Source organism: Sceloporus occidentalis, unplaced genomic scaffold, assembly GCF_023333645.1.
Source record: "Sceloporus occidentalis isolate IW3139 unplaced genomic scaffold, rSceOcc1.0.p SCAF_1, whole genome shotgun sequence".
NCBI classification, from domain to species: domain Eukaryota; kingdom Metazoa; phylum Chordata; class Lepidosauria; order Squamata; family Phrynosomatidae; genus Sceloporus; species Sceloporus occidentalis.
Window position 1 is genome coordinate 52,357,457 of NW_028316981.1, and position 13,462 is coordinate 52,370,918.

Here is a 13,462-nt window from a genome sequence, read left to right on the forward strand (position 1 = left end):
TTCCTTGTAAAAAAAAAGCCATTGAGGAGGCAATTGCTCTGGTAGAGTGAGCCTGGAAGTAATCGGAATTGGGTGCTTCGTTATTTCATAAGCCAAGCAAACAACTTGTACAATCCATTTTTTTGAGAAACCACACTCTTACCTTTCCAGGCACATCCATGGCAAATGAAGAGTCTGTTAAAGAGATGAAACGAATCTGTCCTTTGGATATAAAAAGACAAGTGTCCAAAAGACGTCCAAGCAGTGTATTTATTATTAGTAGTATTATTAACCTTTGTTTATAAAGCGCTGTAAATTTACACAGCGCTGTACATACAATCTTTTAATTAGGCGGTTCCCTGCCCTCAGGCTTACAATCTAAAAAGACACGACACAAAAGGAGAAGGGAGTGGTGGAGGGGAAGGGGATGAGGGCCAGCAGTTCTTCTCTACCTCCGAGGCCTGGACCAAGGCAGATGGACTGGAGGGAGGGCTTGGCTTCTTAATGGATGGGTTAACTTCTTCCAGGGAGGCCTGTTGGAGTTAGCCTGCCTCTCTAGTAGGATAATACATATAAAGTACATAGCAATACAGGAAATGATTTCAAAAACAGGCAACGAAAGAACATCAAATAGCAAGTGACAGTTATGCAATGCCTGGGAACGCTTCTCTGAACAGGATGGTCTTCAACTCCGTTTTGAAGCTGGTTAAAGATTGGAGTTGAAGACCATCCTGTTCAGAGAACAACTTATCCAGGGCAGACTGCGGATTAGGGTAAAATGCGAGTAACACAATGCATGGGTTAACTTGGAATTGAGACACTACCTTTGGTACAAAGGAGATGTCTGGTTGTAACAGTACTTTCTCTTGGTGGAAGATGAGAAAGGATTCATTGTAATGAAGAATAGTAAGCTCAGAGGTTCTCCTTGTGGAGGTAATAGCCACCATAAAGGCTGTCTTCAGGGTAAGGAAGAGGCCATTTGTTCAAAGGGTTGGTGTGTCAGTTGAGAAAGGACCAAGGACAGCGACCAAGGTGAAGTTTCAGAGGCCAGCAGTGGGTACAGGAGAGCTAAGCTCTTAAGGAATTTCTTAACAATCGGGTCAATAAAGAGAGTTTGAGTCATATGATGAGCAACAATTGCCGCCAAGTACCGTATTTTCCGGTGTATAAGACGACTAGGCGTATAAGACGACCCCCAACTTTTCCAGTTAAAATATAGAGTTTGGGATATACTTGCCGTATAAGACCACCCCTCTTCCAATGCACACCAAATAAAAATTTAAAAAACATCACTGCATTTACCCCAACTCATTCTCTAATCTTGGCTTGCTTGCTTGCCTGGTTGCTTATCTCTCTCTCTCTCTCTCTTTCTCATCTATCTATCTATCTATCTATCTATCTATCTATCTATCTATCTATCTATCCATCCATCCATCCATCTCTATCTCTCTCTCTCTCTCTCTCTCTATCTCTATCTCCCTATCTATTTCTCTATCTATCTATCTATCTATCTATCTATCTATCTATCTATCTATTTCTCTCTCTCTCTCCCTCCCCCTCTCTCTATTTCTCTCTCTCTCTATCTCCCCCTCTCTCTCTATCTCCCTCTCTCTCTCCCTCTCTCTATCTCCCTCCCTCCCTCTCTCTCTCCCTCCCTCTCTCTCTCTATCTCCCTCCCTCCCTCTCTCTCCCTCCCTCTCTATTTCTCTCTCTCTCTCTCTATCTATTTCTCTCTCTCGGCATCTATCTATCTATCTATCTATCTATCTATCTATCTATCTATCTATCTATTTCTCTCTCTCTCTGCCTCCCCCCCTCTCTCTATTTCTCTCTATCTATCTCCCTCTATCTCCCTCCCCCCTCTCTATCTCCCTCTCCCTCTCTCTCTATCTCCCTCCCTCTCTCTCCCTTTTTCTATCTCTCTCTCTCCCTCTCTCTCTCTATCTCCCTCCCTCTCTCTCTCTCCCTCCCTCCCTCTCTATTTCTCTCTCTCTCTCTCATTTTTTATTTTTATTTTTATTTACCTCAGGCCTTTGCTGAGGCCTTCAAAGCCTGCCTTGCATGCAGGCAGTGCCCTGGCCTACTATAGGCCAAGTTTAGGGGGCCTGATGCCCACAAACGCCGGCTTCCAAAGAGCTCCGGAGGCCTTTGGAAGCTGGCAGGACAACCAGGTAAGTGCTCTTACCGGCGTACAAGACGCCCCCCCAACTTTTGACCCTGTTTTAGAGGGTCAGAAAGTAGTCTTGTACGCCGGAAAATACGGTAGATCTTTATAGTTGAAAAGACAAGTCCCCTTTCCACAAGGTGCAAGAGGAAGTGCAGGACAATAGATATCTGTGCTAGAGAAGTCAGCTCTGATCTTGAATTAGTGAAGGAACAGAAGTGTTACCATTTGTAATCACAGGCACATTTAGTAGAATCTAGCAGTGGAAAAGATGCAGAGGAGTTCAGGAGCCATTAGGCAGAAAGTCTGAAGGTCCAATATAGGACTCGACCCTTGTAGTGTGAGAGGAGGTCCATCCATATCGGAAGATTCAGGTACCTCAACTATGACAGATGGAGAAATGGTGTTATTAATATGGCATTGGCCATGTCCCCTGCAAGTCTTACTACCACTTTTGACAGCAGGGAAATGGAGGGAATGTATACAGTAGACACTAGGGCCATAGTAAAAGAAAGGTGTTTCCCAGTGACCCCCTCACCTTGTCCAACCTGTGAGTACAAATGAGGACACTTTGTGTTGTGTACTTTGGCAAACAGGTCTATCTGAGATAGACCCCCATCTTGATGTGATCTGTAAAAAAAATTGTCTGATAGGGTCCACTTGTCCTTGCCTGTCAGATGAACTGCTATCGGATGTATTCTTCACTGCACACAACCAATGCCACAGGTGTAGGGCCAGATGGAGTAATGTGGAGGAGTGTGTTCCTCTCTGTTTATGTAGCAAACTACAATTGTGTTGTCCATAATAACCTGAACTGTCCAATTCCCAATCAATTTCTCAAATGCCTTGAGGGCCTTGAACACTGCTAAAATCTCTAAGGCATTGATGTGTAGAATTGATTCAGCAGAAGACCAAAGCCTTTGCACCATCAGGCCACTGCAATGGGCACACCAACCTTTTTCTGAGGCATCAGTGGTCACCATGCACACTGGGTTTGGGATGTGGAATGGCATACCTTTGTGGAGGTAAGGGTAGATTTAGAAGCCCTGGGTTCTCAAATGTGAAGCAACTACAGCCATACATTTGGTGAATACTCTCAGGGCTGTTGAAAGTCCAAAGGGAAGCATCTTGTACTGATAGAGGTTGTTGCCTATTGCAAAGCAAAGGAATCTGTAGTGTTGGGGGCGGATTCTGATGTGAAAGGATGCATCTTTCAGGTCTATTGATGCATATCAATTGTTCATATGCAGGAAAGGTAGCATGGCATGCAACATGACCATTTTGAATCTCCTGGGTCTGATGTAACTGTTGACTCCTCTGAGATCCAATATTGGCCAAAGTCCTCCATCCCTTTTGAGAACTATGAAGTACCTGGAGAAGAAGTTGCTCCTCTTGCAATTTGCAGGTATACATTGCACAGCGCCCTATCGAAGGAGTGTGCTGATTTCCTCTACACAGCCTGGGTATGTCGAAACATGTCAACAGGGGAAATATTTCAGAATTCTGTGGCATAGCCCATACCAATGATGGTGACAACCCAAGCATCTATGGTGATGTTCTGCCAGGTGGAGTAATGGCAGCATAACATGGGGACTTGAGAAGACAGTGGGCCTATGACAGAGGGGTTTGGGATTGATTGAACTGGTGTCCTCAGCAAGGAGTCAGAAATGAGATTTGCAGGATGAAGAGGATTTTTTAAAAGGTGGGAGTCTGAAATGTGGTGGATTTAAAGAAACACCATTGGAAAGAGGAGGTCTGAGATGATGGGCAAGAGAATCCAGACCTTGATCTGGAGAAAGTGGAGGTGGAAGGTTGGCAATGCCAGTAAGGCTTGAACAAGTGTTGCTGGTGTTTTTTGTCCAGAAAGGCCAATCATCCTCACAGTGACTTGCACCTTGCAGAGGTGATACAGGGACTCATCAGTAGTTGAGTTAAAAAGAACACTCAGTATTGGGGTTGATACCGATAGAAGCAACATTCAGATTGGTACTATAACAGTCGGCATCAATAGTAAGGGCATCAGAGGAGGGGAAGGTGGAGGATAGAACAAAGTACCAATAGTACACGGTGGTAGAGAGGGAGGGACCCTGGAGTGCAGAGGAAGGTGCAGGAAAAATGAAGGTGGTGAACATTCCCAACACTGAGGAGAAGGTGGTGAACGACAGAGGTAAAAGTCAGTACTTCAATTAGTATCTTCCTCTCCTATCAGAAGATGAATGGGGCCAGCTTTGGTACCACTGCAGGGAGTGACGGAATAGTGTTGGAGCCCTCCGGTGGTATCAGTCCTGGTAGTAACGTGAGTAGGAACAGTATGATGCAGGGCGTTGCTCCATAGGTCCTCAAGTTAGTATCTATCGAGATACAACAGGGAAGTGTATGGGGAGTCACCTCAATAAGAATAGCCTCATGTTGAAGAAGTAAGTGTCTGATTCTTCATAAAGGGAGATCTGTCCCATCAGTATTGAGGTGAGGAGAACCTTGGTCTTTGGGTCAGCAAGAGAGGATCTGATTCCATAGGAGAATACTGGTCTTGATGCCAGATGGAGAGCCAGGAGGAATGGCAACAGAAAGTCAAGGACGCATGACCTCGGAGGCTGCACAGTTTCCTGGGAAGTAGCAGCTGTTGATGCCAATAAGACCCCTGAATCCTGTGGAATTGTGGAAGTTGTTTGCACAGTAGGAGGTTTCGAGTTTTTCTTCTTCTACTTCACCTTTCCCACAAAGGCATCCAAGTCACAATGAACATCAAAATGCTGATCAGGTGAATGAGGTCGCTTGTGGCCAGATTTGGACTTCTTGGCTAGTTCTTGAGATGACATCAATATGGATGAAGTGTCTATCGGTATCAAAGTCAGTATCTAAGTCAGTATAGATGTTAGTTCCATAGCAGAGACAGGAATAACTGTCAATTTCAGAGTGGAGCTGGGATTTTTTGATTTGGAGAGTGGGATGGAAGCCAGCAGTGTAGACTTGCTGGAGACTATGGCTTCAGAAACTATAAAGGACTGTACCCAACAATAAACTTGGAGGCAGAAAGTTGAATAGCATTGAGTCCTATTCTTGAGATCTTGGGCTGTGAATCCCCTGCAAATAGCACAGTGCTCAACAATATGTCCTATGCCCTTCCCCCAAGCAGAAGAGACATTCAGAGTGCATGTTAGAGAAAAATTCGGAGTGGAAACTTTTCAAACACAAGTACATTTAAAGAGAGAAGCTGAGGCCAGAGGAAAAAAAGAGACAACACTTGGGGGGGGGGGGGGGGGCATGACAAGAAAATGATAAGAGTGGAGAGAGAGGAGTTTATCACATGTGAGGAATTTCTTTTAATTTTGAATGAAAAGAAAGTGGGGCCAGAACGCATTCACGTGAATTCGCTAGTTCAGAGAATTTATGTGAATGCGAATTGCATTCGAACTGGCTTCCCATTGCTCTGATAGTCTTGAAGACAGGGAAGGTTGGGCAAGCAGCGAGAGCTGACCAATCCAAGCAGGCTTTGTATACAACAAGTTTTCCTGCTAAGTACCTGCATGTCATAAGCATTTGAATTACCATATTGAAATCAAATCTGATGTTTTTTTTAATTTTTATTTGGTGTGCATTGGAAAAGGTGTAGTCTTATATAGCGAGTATATCCCAAACTCTATATTTTAACTGGAAAAGTTGGGGGTCGTCTTATACACCCAGTCATCTTATACACCAGAAAATACGGTAATTGTATTACTTTTTGGATAGAGCAGCTTTTTAAAATTTGTGTGTGAAAATGCTAGAGGCAAGCTGTGTTGTTTTGCAATGGTCATGAATGTAGGAACTAAACAAACAAGTGTTTTTTTTCCTTTTTAAATTCAGGTTTGCAGCATGCCACCTACACAGAAGAGAAATGCCACCATCCTGAGTAAGAAGATACAAATTAGTTGTTGCAAGCAGATAAGGAGGAAGTTCTGTACTAAGCAGGCATGCCACACCTTTAAAATATATGCGTCAAACTTTTCCAGTTCCTTAGGAAATCGAGGGTTGTGACACAGATACTACTTACATTTCACCTTTTACATACATACACCAAATCAAACCCTGAACTATAATATTAATATTTCGTGTCATAGCAGATATTATTAGGAAGGTATGAGAAAGAGACAACAAATATTTCCGTTGCCTGTGATTGGTCCCTATCATAAACTTAAGGGTTTAAATGTAACTAAACAAAATAGGAACTACAAAAGTTTTAATTTTTTGGTTGTTTGTTTAGTCATTAATTTATTAATTATTTTATCTACCAATTTCCAGTCTGATATTGGATAAATTAGATGGTTCTCCCCATTGCTCTATGGATGTTCCCCACAGAGAATTCAAGCAGGGTAGGAGAGAGAGAGGAACACCAGTTGAGAGCCAGGGGAATTCTCAGGCCAGGGACACCAGCATGATTTCTCCTTCTGCTCACATCACCCATTCCAAGCTTCAGTGGGACAGGGGGAGAAGAGACCAACACATTTCCCACCTATCCTGTCTACATTCCCCACTGGAAAGGAAATCTCACTGCTCTGCAATCTCAGGGGCCATTCCGACTACCTTGTGTACTGAATTGTAACCTGGATTAAAAGTGGGAAGTTCCCACTGGCACTGGTTTAAACACATCAGGATCAGGGTCTTGCACACCAGATGCAGGGCAAATCCCCCTTAGAGCGTTTTTTCCAAAAGTGGATTATTTCCCGTGTCTTTTAGGAAAACCCGTTTCTTTCCTGCTGCTGGCAAATGTGAACTTGGCCCCGGTCATGATCGGGTCAAGTTCAGGGGAGGGATTTAGGTCAGAGGGAGGGCAGAGGGTGGAACATGCCTCCCCTCTCGCACCGGTCGCTTTGCAAGCGGCATTTTTTTTAAAAAAAAAATTTTGTGTGTGACAGAATATGGGAATGCTTGTGCTACATATGTTTCCCTTTTAAATTTGGCAAATTGATACAATGTGTGAATGCTTTTGCTACATATGTGTATGTAAGAAGAGATGGCATTCTGGGGTGGCAATCGGAGGGAAAGCAAAGAAAGAGGATGCAGAGATGGCATTCTGAGGTGGCCTCCCAAGCAAACAAACATAGATTATTATTATCATTATCATTATTATTATTATTATTATTATTATTATTATTACTGTGACAGATTATGTGCATGCTTTGGGCTGGAAGGGAAGGGAAGGGGAGAGGTTCCAAAGAGGAGGAAATGCTGGGCTTTTGATTTACAAACTATTGCCTGGTCCTCTAACTAGTATCATTTTTGGACAAGCTATTTGAATGTGTGGTGTCTAGCTAATTCCAGGTTTCTGATGGCCAAACTGATTATTAGGTTGCATTCCAATCTTGGATCCAAACATAGATATTAAATTAAATCTAGGTAAATTCTGGATGCCCTGGTGATCTCATAATTATGCTGGATCATTGGCCATGGTATCCTATGATAATCTAGCTGGTATTAGCTTGGGAGCAAGCTACAATGGCTCCACCCCTTTTGGAAGAATAAGTTCTAGAGGGTGGTACTGGGGGATGATGCTATTTCCTATGGACTTGGCATGTCTTTTTTAATCTGACAGGTAAAGTTATCTGGAAATCTGGACTGAGATCCTAACCCAGCTGTATAATTTCTACCAGCAAATCTTGGGAAAGCATTGGAGGTCCTAAATTGTTGTTTGAGGGCATTTTGGGGTGGATGAAAGTGAAAAAAAATCAGATAGAAAATGAGTACAGTTGGTTGGTTGTTCTTGTGATTTTTAAGAAGGTATTAATTAGTGCTAGTAGAATTTACGGGCGGTGGAATTAGTCTTTAAAGACCAAAACCAAGGCTGGAAAAATCTATCATCTCCAAGTGCTTTGGACTATAACTCCAACAGTCTGACACGAGTTGGGGAAGATGAGAGAGTGGGGAAAAACCTTTTTTTCCATTTTGGCACCAGGGTTACAGGAGTTTGGCTGGAGCCTTGTCTCTGTCCATGTGAATGACAAGGACCTGTAGTCTCCATGGGCTCAGTGTGCCGGATTCCAATTATTATTATTATTATTAACCTTTATTTATAAAGCGCTGTAAATTTACACAGCGCTGTACATACAAACTTTTAATTAGGCAGTTCCCTGCCCTCAGAACATACACCCACCCATCAAGGAACAGCTACTGACTAACTAGAAGACCAATTTGTATTTTAAATTCACGTAGTTTGGCAACTGTATACCTTTGCCTTAAAGCAAATCACCCAAATATAACTCACTTTGGCAAAACTGATTTTATAAAATCCCAGTTTTTCCAGTAGATAGATTTAAACCATGCCCTTGGCACCAGAGTGATTTAAATTTGTTTAACTTTGGATCATGCCTCCACCCCACCCCGGTTACTAAGCCAGAAAAAAATTCTGAGTAAAACTTGAGAACAATATATTTTTAATCTTATTTTAAGTACTGATTTATTCCCATCTCAAATATCAAAAATTAGCCTCCAAATTACATGGACATTCAATTATTATTACTAATAATCTTACCATTATTATTCAGACTTTTTCCAGAAAATGTGATTCCTTCCTCTTTATTGTGAATATTTAAAATATCCACAATTCCAGATGTTAAGCCAATAAATAGTGAACTGTTCTGAAATATACATATAATTTTAGTTTGACACACATAAGCTTTCTTTCTGTTTACACATTAAATTTATAGTTAATAAATGAAAAGTGTTCACATTACCACCTTGTTCTGAATAGAACATTCATTCTTTTTATTTTATGAAGCAATTAGCCTTTTTCAGTCAATTTTTTGCTCTTTCATCATTTCTGCAATGACTATAAGAAAGGATGGTGGAATTACATCTACAGTAATCATCATTATCATATGCAGTTCATGAGATACCACCTATTTGTTATATAAAATGCATAAATGTGGGCTCTTATCCTAATGCCGTTATTCTGTTTCACTTAGTACTTTTGTTTCATACTCACATCTGTTAATAACATTTCTCATTTCTGGGCTGTGACTGCTATGCTTCATGAATTAAGTCATGAGAATGTAACCTGGAAGACTATACACAAATGGCTGTGTTCCCAGAAATTCTTACAATGTACTAAAATGTGGAAGAGAATTTCTCATATTTACTCCATAGCAGCTTCTCTGGATGTTTATAAGTGCTTTCTATGTTTTGTTTATGCTAACATAAGTGTTTGCCAGAATTGCTTCTCTAAATCTTTGTCAAATTTAATAGAAGTGTAAAAGTAACTAGTGAACACCATACTCTGTACTAAAAGATCAATCCAGAAATGTACCTAGAAATGTCAAACACTAGAGAAAGTTCATGCTAGGTGCTTCAGAGGAAGTGTTTGATGAAACCAGCTAACTATAAATCACAATAATAATAGTTTTGTCAGCAATGTGTCAGAATGTCATGTTCTCATAATATTACTCCGTTATTCTTGTTACTCACAAGCCTTGTAAAAACCGTGGTTTCATTCGATGTTTCTATCTGGAAAACCAGTTCCAGATTAGGCAAGTTTCTGAAATGTATCAATTTGTGTTTTGGCCTCTGGTACATGATTATCAGTTGCCGATAGGTTACATCATGTCTCAAATGGATCACCTAAATTAATTGATTCATATATTAATTGACACTTATCTTTAATAACTGCAATTACTGAATGGATACACACTTGATAAAATAAAAAAGCTCATAAATGAAACAGTAGTATAACATTCTCAAACACTTTTTAGTAACAATAACAGCTTCATATTAACTTTAAATGATATTAAATTGTTGTCATGAAAATATAAGACTTAGAATTTTTTTTGTGATTCTGAAGAGTTTTAAAAACTGGCTCCATTTCTATTCTTATAGTGGATTAAATTATTTCAGCTGCATATTCATCATTCAAATACACAGAATATAAATTGATATACTGTTGTACAGGATAAGCAAAGGAAAGGCCATGGGCCACACGTGTCCCTTGGGTCCCTTCTTTGTGTTCCCGGAAGCCAATCTGAAGCCTTCAAATGCTCCCAGCCCCCCCCCCCTTTTTTTTTAAGTCAGGCACTTTTTATATCAAAACTGCCCCAATCAGTCAATTATAAATACTATAAAATAAATAATAAATAATAAATAAATTACCCCAGGAACCTTCCCAAGCTGCCCACATACCCCAAAGCCTACCCCTCCCCCAACTGGTTGAAAATATGCTAAACCCATGCAGTCACATTGGGCATACTGGTACAGCCCATCAGAGGAGACAAATGTAGAAAATATTCCCCCCAAGTTCCCCAACTGACTAATGTAGAAGTATAGAGGGGGGAAACTACCCTTTTAATGGCTGTACTACAAAACCTCTATTTTATATTAACATTGAAATATACATTTTCAGTATCATTAATAAAAGTCAGAAAAGTGCACTTACTGGATCTTTATTAGCTGTCATTTCATAATATACCAAATTCTGTATTGAAGTATGAAGAAAGAGAACTCTCCCATCCTTTAAAGAAATATCATTATATTATATTGAATTATATTATCAGGAATGTGATACAAAACCCTGTCTATATACTCACAGAAGCACAGTAATTTCAGGACCATCTTATTTCCAGACCATGGTACTGGAAGCAGGACATCATAAGCTACTGAAGATACTGATGTATAAGTCTAGAAATTTAAGTCAAAAAATTGACCGAAAAAATCTGAGTTGACTTATCCATGGGTCAGTGTAGATACTGTACTTTAACTCTCATTTTTTAAAAAGGGAACCATCCCATGGTGAAAGGAAAGAGTGTAATTTTGTCCTGGAAGCACTGACCTCTTTCTCTTCTCTCATACATCCAGCCTTTAATGTGAGCACATAGTTATGCCTGCTGAAATTTTGTAAGTTCTTTGGCATTGTTTTCTTTTGCTTCATCATTTAGATCCTTTGTTACATGCCCCTACATTTTACCCTCGACTTATCCACAGGTCATTTAAAAATCCATAATTTTGGCCCCAAAACCTGCCCTCGACTTATACATGAGGTCGACTTATGGTTGAGTAAATACAGTAATATATAGGGATGCCCCTGTAAAGAAAGTATTTTTCTAAAACGGGAAGCACCTAGGATATTATTTATTTATTTATAGTAAAAAAATAATAAATAGAAAACTTCCCTTTAACTTGGAGTAACCTGTAGTTTGTGGCTCCAGGGTAGGGACATATGGGTGGATTGAAATGCTTTAAATCTACAAATAGGCATGTAGAAGTATAAAGTGTGGGAAAATCACTAGTACAGAGTTTGTACTAATCCTGTCCCACAGGCACAACTCTGCATGCAGGGGCATGGGAAAGGTGTTGTGAGGATAGCGCACCAAGATTCCTTCTGCTTTAGCAGACTGCCATCTATTTTTAAAAGCTCTATATTAAAAACTGGTAGACTGAAAGCTTGGCAGGATGCAAGAAAAAAGTTCAAATTACTGTATAACTTGTGCGCAACCTCAGATTTCCTTGTGATCATCAGAGCTACAAACTAACAGTATAAGTATAGTATAAGTAAGTATAAGTGTAGAATACGTAAGCTTTATAGCAAACATACGATCTGCTTATTTAAAAACTTTAATTTGTGCACTGCTTTATTAAGATGTTATCTGCATAAACTTCCTGGGAGTATTTTTAACCATGCTATATTTCTAGAAACACACCCTTAAAAATATTATACTTCTTGCCTCAGCCAGTTCCTCAAGAAAGAGAACGGGAATTCCCTCCAAATTAGAATATTTCATAAAACAGAATAAAATAAAATAGCTAAGCAATATTTTAAAGGATGCATTCACACCAGTCGATAAGCCAATTATGGTCAACCTGGTTACCCTTAAGTCTCAAATACGTGTACACCTTTACAAATTCTAATGCAGGGTTTTTGTGTTTCCAACTATTGTGAAACATCTAAATGTGTATAGCATTTGCAAATTATCTATACTAACAAGTATAAAGCTAGCTAATTAATTTAATTATATGCATTTTTGTTTTTTGTTTTTTACCTGCATACCAAGAACCAGAAATTCCTGATTATCTGCATACACCATTCCTTCATCTATCAAGTAGCACAATGGCGAAGACAAGCTGCAGAGGCATTCACACCTTACTGAGGCTTTAACATTTCTTTTTCGAGTATGTTGAAAATATTCATTTTTCTGAACACAGCTAGAAAGATATATTGATGCAGCACCAAATAAGAATGCATATAATGGATTGCAAGCCAATTTTCATATGTTCAAAAGATAAATTTACTAAAACATTTCAAAATTTTACATTTAAATTCAGTTTGACACAGAAATTCATTAAGTAGGACCAACGTGCTGCCTATACGTCCTTTGATGTATGAGTAGTATATTGAAAATAAATGGCAAACCTATAAGTAGTAGCAGGGAAGAGAAAAGTTCCAATAAAGCTACTATGGCTGTGCTTGTATTAGGTAAATTTGCTATATCAGACAAATAATTCATTGGAAACAGACAGAAAAGGTTGTCTCTAAGGAAAAAGTTTTATTTTATTTATTCATCTATTTTGCTTTTTGTAATAATATTTTAACCATTATTATTTTACTTTCATATGTCTTCTTTTTCTGAGAATTATATGTCCTTTAGCCAGACCAATAAACTACTCTGAGATAATAACTTGTTCAGACCATTTTTTTTCTATTGCTGATCTGATTATATCTTTGTTCTGGAGCTAAAAAGACAAATCAGTTTCTTCCCACATGCTTGTATATGCATGATCCCAGAGACATTCTGTATATTTCAATTGCTTTTCCATTTACAAAAATAATGGCTATAATTTAAATAATGGAAAGAAGTTTGGTTGATTTGTATAATTTGGGATGCATATACACTGCAGAAATAATCCAAGTTTACAGAGGGGCACCATCAGACCAAACTGGGCATGGGCATGCACATAACACATGCCCCTAGATCCCTTAGAGGCCACACTGAGGCCCATTCAGTTTGTGGCAGTGGGCCCTCGGGATCCCAGTATCTGGTTGCTGCGGTCCTGCAGCAATCTCAGGGCGATCAGGGCAGAAATGGCCTCTGGATGCTAATTCTGCCTCATTTTCTTTGCCCTTGTAACTGCCCTGGCTCAACACTAAGGAATTCTGAGAACTGTAATTCTGTGAAGTATTTAGCCATCTCGGTCAAAGAGCTCTGGTGCTATAATTTCCAGAATTTCACATTGTTAAGACACAGCAGTTAAAGCGGTGTCAACCTGGATTATTTCTGCAATGCGGATGAACCCTTGGATGATTTGCACAAAGTGCCAATAACTCATATCTAGGATTTTTATATCTATGCTGACATTTTT

The 13,462-nt window shown here is 39.7% G+C and overlaps 1 protein-coding gene and 1 long non-coding RNA gene across 9 annotated transcripts in view; one reads left to right on the forward strand and one right to left on the reverse strand.

Annotated features, from left to right (window-relative positions):
- Window positions 1-13,462, reverse strand: part of CUNH3orf22 (chromosome unknown C3orf22 homolog) — a 108,188-nt gene that overhangs the window by 52,293 nt on the left and 42,433 nt on the right. For all 7 annotated transcript variants that reach the window (XM_089521222.1, XM_089521212.1, XM_089521192.1 and 4 more), the window contains 4 exons: window positions 12,145-12,307; window positions 10,545-10,619; window positions 9,584-9,736; window positions 8,652-8,757 (listed from right to left, as the gene is read on the reverse strand). In XM_089521222.1, coding sequence (XP_089377348.1) covers window positions 8,652-8,757; window positions 9,584-9,736; window positions 10,545-10,619; window positions 12,145-12,307 — 497 coding nt within the window. The remainder of the gene's footprint in view (window positions 1-8,651; window positions 8,758-9,583; window positions 9,737-10,544; window positions 10,620-12,144; window positions 12,308-13,462) is intronic.
- On the forward strand, window positions 1,984-12,718 carry LOC149321409 (uncharacterized). Of its 2 annotated transcripts, XR_016280930.1 has the most exons (5): window positions 1,984-2,150; window positions 3,394-3,548; window positions 4,868-4,993; window positions 5,990-6,035; window positions 12,157-12,718. It is a non-coding gene; the product is annotated as an uncharacterized LOC149321409 (long non-coding RNA). The 2 variants fall into 2 exon arrangements; XR_016280931.1 differs by lacking the exon at window positions 3,394-3,548.